At 43.3% G+C, this 18,962-nt stretch overlaps 1 protein-coding gene across 1 annotated transcript in view; it reads left to right on the top strand.

Moving 5' to 3' along the window:
- The first annotated feature begins 559 nt into the window (after positions 1-559).
- Positions 560-18,962, top strand: part of LOC144116004 (solute carrier family 53 member 1) — a 130,728-nt gene continuing 112,325 nt past the window's right edge. The window contains exons 1-2 of the mRNA XM_077650660.1: positions 560-810; positions 11,625-11,676. Of these exons, the coding sequence (XP_077506786.1) occupies positions 742-810; positions 11,625-11,676 (121 nt within the window). The 5' untranslated portion in view covers positions 560-741. The remainder of the gene's footprint in view (positions 811-11,624; positions 11,677-18,962) is intronic.

Below are 18,962 nucleotides of genomic sequence, written 5' to 3'. Positions count from 1 at the left end.
TGATCCGGAGCCACGACCCGGATCAGCAAAGACTCCTCATCCGTCAGGCGGAGACGGCTTACTACAAGACTCTCTCCGCGGTCTCCGGTGTTGAGAGCCGGCCGGGAAGCACCCCCTCGTAATCGCTGCGCCCCGAACGTGAGGCCCCATGATGACGGGAATAAATTTCATTCATTCATTCATTAATTCATTCATTCATTCATTCATTCATTCATTCAACTTGTATTTTGAAACACAGGCTGCTAGTTTCGTAGTGTTAAGTTAAACAGCTATGTTGTAGTTTAGTTTACGCGTGTAGCGCTCCATCTGTTCTCAGCATGGTAATAACAGCTGGGTTTCCATTTTCCCGTCACAAGTTCATGCCTTGCGAACATGCTAGTAAACAAATTTCGCGCTCTGCACTCTTTTATATTTTAGATATTGTTGTTGTTGTCGAAATAACTTAAACAAAACATAAACCCAGTGAACTATTTGTATAAAAATAGAGCGCAGATTGTGGCAGCAAACATTTTGTCCTTAAACTTTAACAGCGGAAGTGTTGCTCATTCTGTGCGGGGCTAAAAACAGCTGAAGCACCAAGATGGCAGCCGTTCATGCAGCCGTTTCTAGCGGCTGGGCAGCGCGCGCTGTGTGTCGCGCGTCCGCGCACTGCGTTCCGTGAGGGTGCGGCGGTCACGCTGCAGTGCAAGTCTCCCCTAGTGGCCCAACCGTCGCGGCACTCAGCCTGGCTCAGGAAGCAACATGAAGTTCACCGAACATTTGGCCGCACACATCACGCCCGAGTGGCGCAAACAGTACATATCCTACGAGGTGAGTGGAGCTTTCAAGGCGGTGGCAAAAGTAGCGCTTTCCTGTTTGAGGCGCGTGCCTCCGGAGCCGTTGTTGCTGGCGCATTCGTCGCCCGGGACGTTCAAAATTCGCATCGGAGTAGAGGCTGGCGCCGCTCGAATCTAACCATGTTTGCAGCTCGTGGTAGCACGTTCGTTCGGTGCCACAACCTTTAGAGAAGGTGCATGCGCGCCTTCGCTGTGCCTTTGCCCGCTCAACATTTCGCGCGGCCGCGTTTTGCGGAGCGTCAGGACTGAGTGGTTCGTTGTATACGTTCCGAATACACGGCTGCGTCTTGTGATCACTGTGGGGCCAATTTCTGGCACGTGTTTTCTTGGCGCTTCGCGCGAGTGTGGTATTGCGGTTGGTCTTTCTCCGGACCTGGCGAGCTCATCTCCGGGGTTAACCGCCCTCTGCGTCGTCGAGATGCGATCGTCGACCGACGCACTGCGTTGATTGATGGCTGCCGTTCGCGCAACAACGGAGTTTCGCCACACTGTGTACGTGCGCTGGCTTGGGAACGCGTCGGCACTTAATCGCTGTTGCGGTTCCATCCGAGGCGTTCTGAGTTGCTGGCCTGCCCGCGTTTCCTTTTTAGCTGACAACTCCAGGTTTAGTGCTGGTCGGCGCGGGCACTTTGCTAAAGAATTGTTCTCATCGTAGGATGCTTCGGGTCTGTTGAAGAAGACCCTCGTGCCGACGACTAGAAGGAAGCATTCGACGGCATTGGAGTGACAGAGAGCCGATGATGGCAATTTAAACGGGGCCAAATACCTTAGCGTTTTGGCCCCCTTCGGGCTTTCTTTGTATGCATCGGCTGAGTTTTGACCGTGTGCTGAGGTCTGAGTTGAGTTGTTCAGTGCGGCGCCAGTTTCGTGGAATCGCAAAATAAGGGCACCCTTGCCTGTTTTGCTGCATGCACTTTTCCTGTCACCTTTCTATCCTCTATAGCTGCCGCACTCGACACACAAGAGGTGGTTATGACTATTTTTGACTGTGCCAAGGGAAGCCATGGCAAGATGTCTCATCTGCTCCTGAATTATGGTTTTAGGTGTTAAGTCGGACATTTTGTGCAATCCAAGTAAATCCGAAATATCTAATAAGAGTCAATGCTTATGATATCCCCAAGTTCCCAATTGAAAAGGTTGAATTTAAAACATGGTTTAGAGTGTGAAATTTCACATATGCTGTGATGCATTTGTCACCTTCTAATGTTGATGTGTTCTTTCAGAATCAGTTTACTTTCTGTCTAAATAAATAATCACTAATTTGACATTGCCCTTTTTTTTTTTTGGTGTCTGGAATGGAACATCATGAAAAAAAACTTCCATCCTGCATTCGTGAAGTGTGTGCAGGTCTGGGTAATTTTTTTATTGTCTGCTTATGAAGAAAAGGTTCAGGTGTCTGCATGTACCTCTGGGGTGCATATAATCAAGAAATAGTGTATACGGCCTCTAATGCATCCTCAAGTATCTAAACTGTGCATTATGTGTGGGCTTGTCTAGCTTGGAGTTGGAGGGACTGCATTGTCAGTCTCTTCTGAGCTTCATTTGATCAGCAAACCTGTCTTCATTCATATAGCTTACGCGGTGAGGCAAAAAGCATTAAAAAAAATTGATTTCATCACATAAGTATCTTGTATAAGTTAGGTTTGGGGAAAGCAAGAACTAAGCTCCATTATAATTAGGCATTTGCATTTTTGGTTTAAACCGAAAATAACTGATACAAGTATGCTGAACTCATTTCTTGAAAATCAGTTTTAACCGAGAAAGGTCAGTGTCCTTGACGTGTACACCACAGCTAGCTGGCTATTCAGTAGGAATTACGCTTAGTAAAAGGAGACAGTTAACAAAATATGAAAGACAGGGTTATGTTTAAATACTTAAGTAGTGCAGTTACGTGTTTTCAGGTACTTTTCCACTACATTACACGCCTCTACAAACTGGGAACCTCCAACTCTTCACCAAATGCTGCCTGCTGCTGCTAGGATAGTTCTGATTGATCACTGTTATCACCCACTTAGAGCAGTTGGTTAAGTGCATTTCTCCACTTCTTGCTAGGACGTTGACGCAACAACTATGCACAGACATCATGAAAAAGTGTCATGTTCTAGCTACCATGACGGTTCAGTGGAAATTCAACCGCGGCTGTCAGCACACAGACGCTCCCTCTTGCTCAACGCAGTGCTACAGCCCAGAGCGGCAGCATTAGAATCTAGTTTTTCTACTTACAATTTTGTCATAAAATTCCATAATTGAATACCATTAGTTTTTTTTTTTTTTTTTGGCAGTGGTAGCATTTGATTCTACAAGCACAGCTTTAAGTGCAACAATTTATGCATTAATTGCTTGCAAATCAATTTCTCGTGCTCATAAAAAGGCCAAGACAAACAATAAGTCACTTTTGGCTGCATATTGGCATATTATATTGGCAAAAAAAAACGGTAATTAATCTCATAGAAAATGTTACTTGCCAAAGAAAATCAAAACTTGGGTTCTGAAATAAGCACAGAAAAAAATTTTCAAAAAATAGAAACCAAAAAGTCGAACCCCTAACAATACATAATTCATTGACTGCAGTGTGTTAACTTGCATTTGAGTGTTATCAAGAGCACAGGGGATGCATAGAGGATTTTTTTGTTAACCTTACAGATTATTATTTCAAAATCTGTAAGAGAAATGTCGGTGTGGTCTGTTGAGCTGGATTGTACAGCAAGGTGGACATTGTGTACCTGATATGGATCAATAATTAAATGATTTAATTGTTTATTGTTCTTTACTACATATTTATTACGTTTGTTTATTGCTGTTAGAGTATTTCAGAAATGTTTACATAGCTGGCAGTATTCATTGACACCATTTAAGCATTCCTGAAGCTTTGTGAAGTTTGCATTGCAAAAGTAGAGATCACTGGACTAGTAGTTGCTACTCTGATATTTTTAAGCAACGCACAGCATGGAAGGCTTAGATTTAAGCAAGATGCGACAGTAGATTTGCTGCCTGCTGTTTCTTGGCTGAGTTTGTGTCTTTTGTGCTGTGTTTCCTAATTTTATGAGTTTATTCTCTAAGCACCTAGTTTAGTACTTCTTAAGTGGCTTGGGATAGACTGAATGAAAAGTTACATATTTTCAAGGTAAGGGAACATGGGGGATTCAGTATATACAGTCGTGCCTCATTAATATAGAGGCTGTGGTTCCCGGGCAAAATGGTGCATAAAGGGAGTTGTCCGTAATAACAAGTGATAAAGAAGAAAAAAGATTCAGAACAAATATTTATTGTGATTAGGTCAGCATATGTGCATAGCCATGTGCAGTGAACTGGAAATTTACAGTTTCAGAACTCCAAGCGCATTATCCTGGCTGCTGTTATGTTTAAAAATGCAGTGCAGTGCAGCGCATTCAGTGGTGCAGGCAATATGGCATGATGACATCTCTCCTGCTACAATTGTTCTCATCCAGCGGACCGCTATTACACATCTGTACCCAGTCGGCTGGCAACGCCTGAGAGTGGGTGAATGCGGCTTTCAGTGGACCAGAAGAGGCAAAAAACGTTTAATTCACAGCCACCCATGCGGTAGGCAAGTGTAAAAACCAGGCACACTGCACTATATAAAGCATGAAACCGCAAAACAGAACTAATTTATCAGTCTTTTTACAGCGATAGCTGTTAGGCACCTGTCCCTGGCTTGCACGACCGCCTTCAGCATAACCGGTGGGTGCGTTAATGACATTCACCCACCGGGTGGATGTCACTAATACACCCACCGATCATTAACGCACTCACCTTATATCGCGGCCAACCTGGGTCGCATAAACCTACAGGTGGCTCTGTTTGGAACAGCCGCCTGCCAGTGCAGGGGTGCATCACGTGACCACTGAGCTAGAGTGGTATGAGGTCACTGTATCTTTTCCACCTCAAAATATCCCCAAAACCAAAATGCCTAAACAGCTATCACTGAATCTCGCGTTACAAAGTTGTAACTGTCCTGTGAGGTTTTTTTAAATGGCAGATGGTTGTTGGTATTAGTGGAGTTCTCTGATGGTTCAGTGGGATGTTGCAGGAATAGACTGGGTCTTCGAGCACAATGTGCGCTGTGTTATGGATAAAAAGAGACAACTAGATCAGGGTAGTATTTCATCAGCTCTACTTGCCACAAATGCATCTTGCCAGTCAAGTTTACCTGAGTGAAGTCTCACTGTGTTCTCCTCTGGGTGCTAAAGACCGGCCCCTTAAATAGGTTTAATCCGCATTGCAGAGATCTTTTCTTAAACCAGTGGGAAACGAGCAAATTAAAGCAGTCAAAAAGCTGCAAATTATAGTGTTTAGCGTCCCAAAGCTATACATGGGCTATGAAGGACGCTGTAGTAGAGGGCTCCAGATTAGTTTAAACTGCCAAGGGTTCTTTAACATGTACTGATATTACACAGCACACAGGCATTTCTGTATTTTGCCTCCATCAAAATGTGGTTGCTGCAACCAGAATTCAGTGTGTGGCCTTGGGTCCTCAAAGAAAAGGTCCCATTCTTCTGTTCAGAGCAGAAACATCCGGTTGGAATAGGCACGGTTTGGTTGTCAACACTGTGCATATTAATGCGACAAAAATACATGGGCTCCAATCGACTCAGTTCATTCCCATCCTGTCCATTGTCTGGACAGCAAATTTCAATATTGATGAGGCATTAATACATTTAAAAAGTTTGGTCCCCAGAAAGTTTTCCATAGTTCGAGTTGTCCGTATTAACTGGGCTCCTATTAAAGATGCACAACTGCACATTCCTAAGCCAAGGATAGCAGTGTTTGTGACAAACTTAATTACTTGCAAGATATTTTTTTATGTATGCAGGTGTATAATTTATTAAATTTTTTTATTACCAAAGTCTATAAGGGCAACAGTATCATATTTGTCTTTAGACCATTGTAATATTTTCATGTTATATCAACAGCTTTGCTTGGCATATATGGCACGTGGAAGTCTTGTTCATTTCAGACTTTTATCTCGAGTACTTGAGTATCTGAAGGAAATAAATAGTCTTGTAGCCATAAACTAAATGTTTTCTTATCATTCCAAGTTTTTTCAGCAGTGTGAGGCTTTTCGCTCATGAAATGAGGCTCATGGGTTGCAGCAACTAAAGAAATGTTGTTCCTATGCTAGCTTAATTATACAAAGGTTTGGTTGGTTTTTGTAGTTCGTGAGTTAATCGCGAGAGTTAATACGCTCGCGATGCAGATAACACACATCTACTGTACTTGGATAGCAGCTAGTGGTGGTCACTGTAATAGAAGCATTGAATGCAATGAATAAATTGAATAGACTGTAATTTGTATTGTTAAAAGCAAACCTTTCAGCAGAATTCAACTGTTCAGTGTTCTTGCATTTCTTCTGACAATGATATCCACCTGAATTTGAGGGTACAGGAATCTTGTTTCTGTCAGCATCCTGTTTTTTGCTGGCAGCAGATGTGGGAAAGGGACCGTTTGGAATTTAATGGAGCCTGTGCCTTTTTTTCCAGCTGTGGTCTTGTGAGAAACACAACCAGGCATTTCAAATTCTTTTAAACGCAGGCGGCTGCATTGCTGCGAGACCTAACGTGATAAAGGTCAGCGTACAAAGGTTAAGGGAGGAAGGAATTTTTCCATTGCTATTGTCAAAGCCTTAACAAAAGGAATGACTCAGACACAAAGGGGCATATATAGAATTTTAAGAAATGCTAACAGGAATGCTTGTTTCTTTTCTGCATGGACCCTTGATGAAGGTCAGCATTCCATTAGGCAGGTGCTTCATGGCATCTTCATTGCATTGCGATTGTAAAACTTCTCTGTGATATGTTACTGGATTGTAATTTTTTTACTGTCAAGCACTGCATTAATCAAAGGCACATTTCAACTTATGCATGAACATAAGACCTGCTTCAGTGCCACTTCAGCGTTATATATTGTTTTGCTCTTGTGAGCATAGGCACTTCCAAATTTTTCTTAAGTTGGGATGTATATCCTTTTTATCTTTCTTCGTCTGCAAAAGTCAAGTCAGGGTGGCTGTTTGTACCATCGGAGGTGGTGAATTGCTAGAAAATGCCTTAAAATGTTTCTGAATATAGTTAAGTGTAAAAGCTACAACCTTGGTCATTTTTGCAGCCTACTGGTGAATGGAGGCAATTGCTGAACTTATTTTCAAAAAAAGTCCACGGCCTGCAATGCTTGTTGCACTCTAGGGTGTCAGTGAATAAAGGGGGATGCTCTTGCACGTCGGAGGCGCTTATCGGATGCCTCCGGAGATGTGCATTATCGGTGCCAAGGAAAAGAGCAGCTCTCGACGCACATTGCGTGTCGTTTATCAGTTGGCCATTGAAGGACCTGGAAAAATCTTGGCACGTGTTACGAGCGCCTGCTTGCCTGTTTTCTGTGTGCATTTTCCCAGCTTTCAGTAGTGAGAAAGGGCACCCGTGTGCCTTACCACTGCTCTTTCTGTTTCATGCAAATTAAATTGTCATCCTCTCTCTTTTCTCTGTTCTGGGGCTTTCATGCTAGTTACTTAGATTCTGTGACCTGCTTTTCGTACGCATTTGAAGCCTCAGTTCAGGGCATCAGTTCAAAATTTGCACTGCTGAGCATCTGCATGAATACCAGCACCCTTGCTTTCACAGGTTGTAGACTGCATTTTCATAAATTACCATTTTTGTAGTTGAATTCACATGGGCAGTGTTAGTGTTAGTCTTGCTTTGGTTCACGGCTGACACAAAGTCGACATCCTGAATGTGTGCATGTTTGGAGAGGGGGGCATGCATTTCTGCTTGTTTGCGATTTCTGAAAAAACATTGTTTCTTATACTTGAAGAGGCAACAGCCTAAAGTATTGGCCGTAATGCATGTGTTTTGGTGTAACTGAGGAAACCGAATTTTAGTTGCTTTTCTGTATTACAATTGAAATCAGGTAATTTTATTTTATTTATGTTTATAAAATACTGCAGACATCAAGCCCAAGCAAGGTGTGCATACAAGTTAGTGTAATCACAAAGAGGAAACATTGCAAAAAAAAGGCACTATAATTGCAGTAGTTGGCTAGACCCTGTGGGGCAGTGGTAACATTACCCAATTCCATTCTGTTATTGTCTGTGGAAAAACAAAAATTTGTGCCTGTTTTAGCGAATATAGGGGATGGAGAACTAGGATGGTGATACCGAGTTTGTGTAACAGATAGCAACTTTAAGAGGTCCAGTCTGAGTTTGTTATCTGATAGGAGAGAAAGAAATTGTAACCTAAAATTTTTTCTTGGGATTTCATGTCATTCAATTTTATTAATTTGCATTAAAATGGTGTGGGAAGTCAGTCTACTTATTTATTAAAGATATAACTTACTGTTCTTCTGCGCACCCTCCTAATTTTTTAGATTAGATTCAGTATATTGGGTCTGAACTATGCATGCATATTTCAGTTTAGATCTGATTTTGAAAAAGGAAGTAGCTTAAGGTTAGGAGGGGAATTCTGGCATTTATGTCTCAAGCAGCACAATCTGTGAAATCTGGAAGGGCAATATGCAACTTCCATGATGGATTGCTTGTGATGGTTGCACCTAAGTATTTGCCGATAGATACTTGATCAAGAGGTAACAGACTTAAATTATAATTGTTATCATATGTGGACAATACACTTTTAATAGCATTCAGAACCATACCCCATTGCCATTGGCCACACCATTTCAGAATACTGTATAACCTTTCTATAGTAAAGTGACTGGGACTAGCAAAAATCTTTACTATATCAGGGTCTTTACTATACCAATTGGTGATGGCATGGCTCTGAGGATTCTCTCTGGCAATTGGCTACTTACTAAACACAGTGTTGGTTTATAAAAGAAACGCTCACAGATACCTTCCGTCCTGCTCTTATTGTCCCATTATGTGATTATTATTTATTTTCACTTATCACATTCCATGTCATCACGTTATCGATTTTGTTTGCTTCTTGTGCAAGTGCCGCACTTGCACAAATACAATGTGGCTACGAATGTAACACGAGTTTGATTTCCTGTGGAGACCATAGTTTTGCGCGAACACGGCGCCGTTTACCGCAGCCTCAACGTCGTTTCAGAGGCAGTAGTTGGGAAACGCGCGACACAGCGGAGGGCGCCGCGCTAGGTCCGCTGCCTGCCTCCCCTCTCCTTGCCGCCACTTCCCCGTGCTCCGCTCTGCCATGTTCGCCCTCTTTCTTCTCTTCCCTACTCTTTACTGCAGTTTTACTGTCTCTCCTTTCTCAGCGTGGCCTTCTTTCTGTGGGCATAGCTAAGCTTTACTTTTTCAGCGTGCCTCACGGCCTCAAGGATGTCAAGAAATTGGCTTCTCCTCACAGCTTCCAAGCTTAGTGGTGAAGCTATCACAAAAAAAACGCCGTTTTATCGGCTTTGGTATACATGTGCCTCCGAATGTCGGCCTCGCGCGTGCCGTATTCTGATCATTCCGCTGGAGGTACGTCGCTATGGCTAGAGGCTCTTTACTATAGCCGTTTCTTTTTAATCTGTACTTAACCGGAAAAAAAAAATGTACAGTAGTCTGTGGGAGGCAAACTGGAACCACAGTTTCACCATACTGTATCCAAGTTTACGATTGCGGGGTTCTACTGTATTGTTAACAGCATTGTTCAGGTAATTCTGATCACCATTATTTGTAACTTCCCTGCATAAAACACAATTGCCAGGGGAATATCAGATATTCACGGATGGGCTAACCACTTGAACAGTATCATTGATACACAAAAGAAAAATCAGAGGGCCCCTGCGCAACACCAGATGAAACTGGAAGAGAACCTTAAGATTGTCCACCCACTTCAACAACCTGACAGCTGTCATTTAAATATGCAGTTATTCACTATGCAGAATACCAGTTTCTTCAGTTGTTAGAATTAATTTATCATGGTAAACTCTCTTACACACCTTGCTAAAATAAAAAAAAATTGCATCAATTCTGCCGTTAATACTTGGAGAAGATGCAGATGAGTTAGTTGCTGTAATTAGTTGTGTTACCATCAAGAAGTCATTTCTGAAACTGTTGAAATTTTTTTAGTACTTATATCCTTCCTATAAATTTTTCGTGCTGCGCGTGATTATATGTTCCAATAGTTTACACCAGGATGACGTCACTGAGATTGGACAGTAGTTCTGCAGGAAAAAAAATTATTTTTTTTGTAATTGGGAACAGTTGGGGCAGTCCTTCAGTCATCTGGCAATTTCCCTGTAAGCAATGATATACAAAAAAAAATCACAAGGAATTTAGCCACAGTTTCAGCGCAGTGATGCTAGAATACATTTGGAATATTATCAAGACCATGTGAGGTTTTGAGGTTCTGCAACACACAGCAGACACCAGGGTAAAAAATGAAATTCACTTCAGAAGGACAATACGCTCTGTTGTTTGTGGTGCATATGCTCAGAGTGGAAAATGCGCTTTAGAAATAATAGCCTCCTCATCACATATCATAGTGTTGTTCACGGAAACTTGTGACACTGCTTTCTTTTTCCATTGATGTGATTCTGGAACTTACTTGGCTGATTTCTTATGAACGTTTTAAGTGGTGTGTTGGAAAAATAATCTTTTGAATCATGATAGGACACGTGCTTGGGCAGTCCTGCAAATCATTTGCAGATTAAGCTCTGTGCATTTCTTGTTGTGTCATTTCACTTCATATTCTAATTTAATTATGCTACGCGTCATCCATGGTATTTCTTTGCGTTCCTTTCTGTATTTGCTTGGCACAAAATTTTTAATGTCATGAGAACACGTTTTTAGACATACACGATTAAATTGAAAGCTCAGCAGACTATGCCGCTGTCAGGCCAGTGGCTTTAGTGCCTCTTTCAGCATGTGCACTCATGCTGTGAAATGGTCTTCAGTGGTGCAGTGCTATATAGCGAAGGATGTTTTATTAAGTTTTGATGGAAATGATGACAGCAGGTGAAAAGCAAATACATGCACTTCTAAATTTTTTAGCTAGATTACTTTTTAATGGCTGAAGGGTTTTGGAAGAGTTTCTTTTCAATGAGAAAAAAAAAACATTTATTGTAACGATATCAGTTCTATCTAATATGGTTGAAACAAGCATGCGGCAGTATGACAGAGAGCGCAAAATACGGGATACACAGGATTAGCAGCTGTCCTGTGTTTTGTGCTGCTGTGCGACAAAGCATGAAGCACATCCAGATAAGCAAAACAGCGGAATACGTCATTTGCGCCTAGCATGCCTGTTGTAGGCTTGAAAGCTGTTTTCTTAGCAAAGCAGAAATTTAGTAAGATATTTAGTAACTCTCCAGCACCTTTGTATTGGGGTTAAGTAAAGCCCCAAAGAAGTGGTCTTAAGCTCAGGGTGGTGTGGAGGACATGAACAGGGTTCGAGCCCAGTGAGGCAAGTAGGACGAGCTCACATTGAGGAGAATGTCGCTTTAAGTTTGTGTGACACCCCCCCCTCCTTGCAAATGATACTAACATCTAATAACTCACTTAATGTCCTGTGTGATGTGGTGTTACTTCATTGTGTGACTTAGGAACCAAGCTGTTAAAAGATTCACTTTGTGGCCACTTCCACCTTCCTGTGAGCTAACAAGTGGTGATAATAGCTTCGCTACACACTGTGTTGTAGCCCTGGTGATGTTGTTTTATGTATGCCGTGCTTGCAGACGCTTTTTTGGAGCTGCCTGACAAGTTAAAGTTGCGGGATTTCATTGCTTAGTGACTGGTTCAAGAGTATGCAAACACCTGGCCTTTTCTAGGAGTGAGGCAGGCTGCCCAATTTGACTGAGGCTTTTTCCTTGCAGGAAATGAAGACAATGCTTTACGGGGCTGTGGAAAGAGCACCATCGGCAGAAGGTGAGCTTTGCTCAGTCCTTGAGGTTTATCATTCTGCAAAAGTAGGTTATTGTACTACGTGTGCTCTTTGATTGCTAGGACTGACCAGGCTGAGATGCTGCATTATCTCTCTCTTATCAGGAGCTTGGCAGCTAGTTCCCATTGTGGAGAAGAAATTTAACCATGTTTAATGTGACCATATTCTATGGAACCCAAAGTTGGACGGGGGGGGGGGGGGGGGGTAGTACGAAGTGACCATTCAATCATACATTTTTATTTCAAACACTCAAAAGCCATTTTAGTTTTTCTAATGGGGATGACCCAAGTGAGACCCATAGAAGGCTTCTGACTTCATCAAACTGCTGGCACCATCGGTAGAGGTATGACGCGCAAGTCGCATAAAACTTCACCACAGTACTCACAACCTCTTCTCTTCGAACTTGTCCCTAGCTGTTCTTCGAGCTCTGTTGCCCTTGAGCGCACACTTGACGGCAGAAATATGATTGCTCAAATCTTTCTTGCACTTTGGTCTGCAGCTGGCTAAAGGCGCTGTAGACTTTCACAGCTGTCTTTAACTAAAATTTGGAGTACAGTATATAGCTTCAAACATAGCAGCTTGACAATGCAGAAAATAGAGCCAGAGCTCTCCACATGGGTCTTCGAAAAAGGACTTGACGAGAGACGGACACTTGTCTATCGACAGCCAGGATATGCGTAGCGTAAGCGCGGCGATATCTAGTTCGAAGAGTTAATATATGAAAGACGCGCATTCACTACATGCGCCTTTATTCACGGTTAAACCTTGAGCCGTCGTGGCGGAGTGGTAGCGTCTCCGCCTCAAACGCCAAAGTAGTAGTAGTGGTTTTTATTTAAATAATAATAAAAAGGAAGCAAAAAATTTTTGCTAGCCCCGGAAACTGCCATCGATACTGAAGCACCTGAGCTGGGGCAGCGGAAGTAAAGGATAGCAGGCAGAATGGAGAAATGAAATGAAAGAGGTGAGGGGACAGGAAGATGGGATAGGGGGGAGAGGTAATATACACAAACTATTTACACCAAAAGAAATGTGTACGTGTTGTGCGCGTGGTTAGTTCATGACGGAGCAATAAAAACCCACGCGCACAGCGCTATGTTGACTACAACTGGAGTGGGGCGTCCAGTTGTTAATCGTCCAAGATAGGACTCGTGGAGCGTTCGGTCACTGCGTGCAACTACCTGGAGGAGAGTAAACGGGACGTCAAGCCCGTCTGTTCGAGGAATGCACAGAGGCTCACCAAGGTTCGCTCACGGGGTCGCGCACTGCCCTGCGGCCACAGTGTATAGTAGCATGCGCAGCGCCCTATAGGCCGCAAGCATATCGCAACGAGCATCGGCGAACGCGGCACAGCTCGCGGACAACGCGAGCCTCCGAGCCCTCACGGAAGCAAGCCTTGTCCGGCCTATCCAGTATTCAGCCAGCCATGAAAGCAGACGCGAGTTTGGGGAGGCCACGGTCAGGTTAGGGCAGTACCACCTTAGTCAGGTGGTGCTGCCGTATTGTGATGGATAGAGCGGATAAAGCCGCTAGTGATGGAGACAAGGTACCTTTCTAGGCATTTGTAAAGCAGAAAAAAGGTAAAAATAAACTCGCTCGCGTTACTCGCACCGGCCATGTTTAAAAGGAGGCGATCCTGAGAGCTATTTATCAACCAATGCTTCGTTAAAGCCAAAGTGGGACAAAACGCCGTCCCACAAGTACCTCGGTGGGACACCGGGACCATGGCTGCAAAAGCGGGACTGTCCCACCTAAATCGGGACGTCTGGTCACCTTAACCATGTTAGATGCTATGCGTGGTCATATAGCATTGAGCACACTGTTTGGCAGGTGACACTTGTATGGAGAGAGATGGTCCCAGGCCACAATAGGCCATGCTTGTCGGTGTATTTGGTTACTATGCTGCAAAAATACACTGGAGATTGTTTTTGCTGCTTTATTGTAGGTGCACATTAATTATCCTTTGGCTCATTCGGTTATTTTTAAGTTTCACTTACCTGCACATTTGAGTGGTTAAACTTATTAGCAGTACTCTAGTAGTCTGGCTCCATCGAAGGGGGGCCTCTAGTGATTAGAGCACAGATGGAGAGGGAAATAAAGAGGGGCATAGAAAAAGTGGCTGGCAGCCTGTGTTGGACATCGTTTTAGACAAAGGTGTGCAGCTATGGTGTACAAAGAACTTCATATGTACAGAATGAAAATAAACAAAATATAGGGCAAACTAGAAACATCACAAATCTTCTCCAGGAGGCAGTAAAGAGAAAGAAAAAAAGATTCTGAGCCGGGAAGCTTTCTTTACTTGTGTGAAGGTTGCAGGTGGGAGACTTTGCACTGTTTCCCTTTGTTATTGAGTAGCCTTGGAGCTGAGTAGCTAGCTCTGGACTGACTCGTGGTGGGAGGTCATGGGTTTCCCTTTTTCTGCTGCTGACCTTTTATTTTTCTCCATCTCAGGTTTTAGAATACATGTTAATGATGGTTACTAAAAATCACAGTGAACTTTTCTAAACAATAGAGAATAAATGTTTTGGCCACCACTGACAAGAAGAATTTTAAAAAATGATTCCCTGCTTCGGATTCATGTAGTCTCTACTTTCCAGTGCAGGGGGCCTCAGATCCCTTTTCAATAGTGGTGGGGGATCAGAACCCCCCCCCCCCCCCAAGACCCCCCTGACTTAAAGCACTGCTTATTAGTGACTATCTCTTGTTCCATTTTAACCAGGGGCAACAAAGAAACCAACGTGCATTGAGATCTTTAGGCATGAGTTATTAAATGCTAAGTTTCAACACTGCTTGAGTTCTTTCAGGTTTAGTGCCGTGTTGGTCAGCTTGGGGACACGTTTGAAAGTGTTTGTTTTTCTACTTGAGTTTGGGCAATGCACAGATTTCTTTGATCATTAGGGTTTTCATGCTGCGGGTGATTTACGAGAATTTGTCACTTGAGCTCTTGGAACGGATCTAGTGTAGTTACTCTGAACTGACCCTTCACAGGCATGATTCTCAGTTATTTAAAAAGGATGTTGTAAGTGGGGAACAAGGTGGTGTCATTCTTGTAGACTGTACATGTAGGTGGAAGATGTAGGGCTGTTACACAGGGAGACACTGTCAGGCTTTGTTAAGGACGGTTTGTGGTACCTTTATGTGACCCTCTTTTATTTAGCTTGTAGTACATTTGTTTGAAAGCATTCGAGAGCTGTTTCATTTTTTGCTGTTTTCCTTTTCTTCTTAGACATGCTTGATTACAAACGAGGCATACAGGATGAACAACTTGGCTCGAAAGCCTGAAGGGTTGCTGTATACTCTCACTTGAGTGAACTCCATGGGGCCTAGAAAAAAGTTTGCTGAACTGCAAACAGAGCATTGCATGCACAAAATATCAAAATTGTCAAAATTAGTTTACTGACTGATGTAAAGAAATGTGCTCAAAGTGCATAACAAGCTGGCTGGCTTATTTTACATTAGTGCCTAGACAAGTGCATACATACTGTCCAGCCTGCTTAAAGAAAGCCACTAATTTTCTTTGAAGTATCCCATGGAAATTGTGCTTGCTGGTGTGGTTGAGCATAGTTTTTTCTTCTATTTACCATTTCTGTTTCACTTTTGACGTTAACTTTGACATGGCAGTGCCATATTGCTGTGAGACATCTGCTTTTCTCTGGCCGTCGGAGTTCAAGCTTTTGCAATATGGAGAAGAGCTTCGGTTCCCCACTCGTGCCCACTTCTGGCAGTGGAGGCACTGTCATCATTTGTCACCAGATATAAAACAGCTGCCAGCAAATGAATGAAAAAGGGAAAAAACGCATACAGTTCACCTTTTCTCCCGCCACTCTTCCTTGGTGCTGGAAACATTGGTAGTGTTGTGCTGCTGCTGCAGCCACTTGAATATTAGCTTGAAGAGCTACAGCAGCAGGGTGGAGTGCAAAGCTTCACTAAAACAGTTGTAAAAACTTGATTGGGTTCAGATCAGCTGCTCATCCAACTGAAACGAATATTATTTTGTGCTATATGTTAAATCCAAATATTCTTACATGGGATGTGTACGAAAATTGCCAGAGATTGTTGCAATGTTGGTTAAACTTGGGAGGTTCACTGAACTATGGGGAGAGCATCCAAATAGGGATGAGCTAGCTGGATTGAGAGCTGAGAATTTTATGCCAGAAGAAAGTGGCATTGACTGTTGCATGGTAGAAACAACTGCTGCAGGGAATTTTCAGAGGCAACATCTTGTAGCAACCAACACAAAAATGCAGAGCAGCAGAGAAAAGGATACACAGTGCAACCTTCCAACAGTATCGTTTTGAAGTGCACACACACACCATGACAGCCATACTGAGTGTAGCTGACATGTGGAGACAGAAATTATCAGTGTGCAAATTTAATGTACTTTAACTCTTTCTCATGAAACAACATAGAAGGTGTGCTCACACATTCGACATTAGTGCAGGCTGTTTTGTTTGCCTCTGTTGTTGCATTAGGGGGTCCTAATGTTAGCTCAGTGTGTATTGCAGCCATTTTACAAAACATCCGTGCATATAGCAGTGCACTGAAAGGCATCCTTAGTGCTTTCATCCTGTCGTGTGATTGTGCTACTGCAGTCGATCATCGATTCAATGCTGCATTGATCCAGTGTTTGGGGTATTCATGTAAGGTCACCAACCTCACTTGAACACCATATCTCAGTGCAGGAAAGAGTGTCACTAGTGTCATCACTCGCTTTTTGAGGGTTACTGTAGCTGGTATACGTATAACAGATAAACGTGGAGAGAATTGGGGAGAGGGTTTTGCCCTTTAGTGGGTGTAATCCAGCTGACGGTGATGAGGTACATCATCATGGCTTGGTCTGACAGTGAAGCATCAGAATTCGGACACAGGCCCCTCTTTATACGACCCCAATCTGGCTGGGCCTGTAGCTTCAAGCCTGAACTTTGCCCAGGCACAAGCTCTAAATGCCGAGGCCTGACCCAGGCCTGGCAGAACACTGCATTTCTCTGGCCCGGCTCAGCTCTCCAGCTGGTGTGTCCACCACGGTAGCTCAGTGGTTATGGTGCTCGGCTGCTGACCCAAAAGATGTGGGTTTGTTCCTGGCCACGGCAGCCGCATTTCGATGGACGCTAAATGCTACAGGCCTGCGTACTGTACGATGTCAGTACATGTTAAAGAACCCCAGGTGGTTGAAATTGGATTATCCAAGGCTTTTCACTGTGGCATCCCTCATAGCCTGAGTCGCCTTGGAATGCTGAACCCCATAAAACCACAAAAACCAAACCCTCGAGCTGGTGTGAGCCCATGCAGTTCTTCAATAGTGCTTGACATATTATGCAATATTTTCTGTACACTTTATAAATATGCTCCTGAACAAACTGGACAAGTTATGCCAGATGACCAGGCCAGAGCCTGCTGAGCAGCAGTTTTGCAGGAACAAATTTGGAAAGTGTAGAGAAATTTTTGTGTACTGTATCCATCATACTATTGGTCCATGACTACATTTTTATATGATTACATTATGACATGAAGGCATGAGGGATGTGTTTGGGTGCACTGCAATGCATGCAGTTGCCCACCTTTGCTCAGTCACTGTCACATCGGGCAAACATTAAGACCGTCTAACGCTGGAAGTAATAGAGGCTAGAGCGTTGCATGGGCCTCAGTCAGAGGCCCGAGCCTGCTCACCAGCTGTGGGGGGAGTGGCAAATTGCTCACTGTGTATGCATGCTACACAAGTAACAAAATGGTGGAGATGATCAGATACATATGAAGTCAAACGTTTGCTAGAGGACATCCAGTTGTTTTCTTTCTTGGAAGGTTGCAGCATCGGATATTGCTAATAAACAACAGCAAAGGAAAGCCGTGTTGGTTGTCTGTCTCTCCCCGCAAAAGCGAGAAAAGGAGGAGTGAGACCAAAGGACACAATTCATCCCAGACATGTAAAAATATACATGTCCTCTCCTTGTTTTCATAAAGTCACTGCAGACCAAAGCTGAAAGGGGTCCGACATGTTTAACGCTGCATTTTTGTTGGTGGGTGCATCGTAAGGAGAGCAGGTAATGCACTATGCTTCTTCACTGATTCACTTTGCCAAAAGGAAGGCATTCAATGGGAAGCATATGCGGGATCTTCGGCAATTGTTCCAAGCGACGACAAATGACCTGGGCCAGTCAAGTTTGCTGGCGTAAATCCTCATTGTCGAATGATGAGCTGTAGGTTCGGGAGGTTTGCTGGGCATTGTAGATGACCATTACTTCAAGACACTGCTACTTCCAATGCAGCTCAACCTGAGGGACAAGGATGGAACAAAAATTGTGGATGGGCAAGGGAAATTTGAGAAAAATGCCACTTATGATGACACAAGCCTAGGTAGTTCTATGAAACAGTGATCGACAAAAGAGACATTTTATGAATAAAATACCGTTCAGCAAATCTTTGAAGAGCACAGTTTTATGTTGTGAGCAGAGCAAACCAGACCAGTAAGTTTTCGCTCAAAGTGTAACATCATGCCTTGGAACACCATTTGCTGATGGCCTTCACTGCACTAAACGGATGGCTTGACTTCATCCTGTAGGGCTTGTGAGAGCAGTTTTTGGGGAGCTGCTCTCTGACAGCTGGGAAGCACCATTACACTTGTTCCCTTTCGGTGTGCCATGAGGCATGCACACTTCAGATTATTTGACCTTTGCACTGTTGGTAATAATCTGTAAAACTAGTTCACGAATGTCAAGGTGGAACTCTCTTGCATTTTCGTTTAGAAGATTTTGGAAGCCAGGTCAGGAAACCCACAGATTACGTTTGCGTTTTGCCTCTTGTGAGAACAAGAAAGCCAGCAGAAACTGAACTCTTTCACTATCATATGAAAAATATCTGTATTTTATGAGTTTTTAAAAATTTACTTGATTCAAGAACTGTGAGGTTTGAAATTTAATGCAGTGCATCAAAAATTACAGAGCGCACTTAAGACTTCTTACGTGCTTTGAAGGTGAAAGCATTATTTTTTTATATTTTTTCCTTCCTTCCTTTCTAATGACATACCTACTCATCAGCATACAGTCGTAAAGCAATGCACACACTAGGTTCATCTTTATTTGCCAAGAAGCAACGCGGTTTTGTGGCCTGTGGGTTGCACGCTCGCCTCGCAATGTGAAGGTCCTTTGGCCAATGCCCCGCACCTTCGGAAGAAACTTTTGTTTGCTGATGACATCATGGGAGGTTTTCTTGACCACTTTTCCTGGATACCAACGACGACAATGCTGGGTTTCGTTGCTAATCGGCCATGTTAAGCTTT

Source organism: Amblyomma americanum, chromosome 1 (assembly GCF_052857255.1).
Source record: "Amblyomma americanum isolate KBUSLIRL-KWMA chromosome 1, ASM5285725v1, whole genome shotgun sequence".
NCBI lineage: Eukaryota > Metazoa > Arthropoda > Arachnida > Ixodida > Ixodidae > Amblyomma > Amblyomma americanum.
This window is presented reverse-complemented; position numbering and strand designations above follow the sequence as displayed.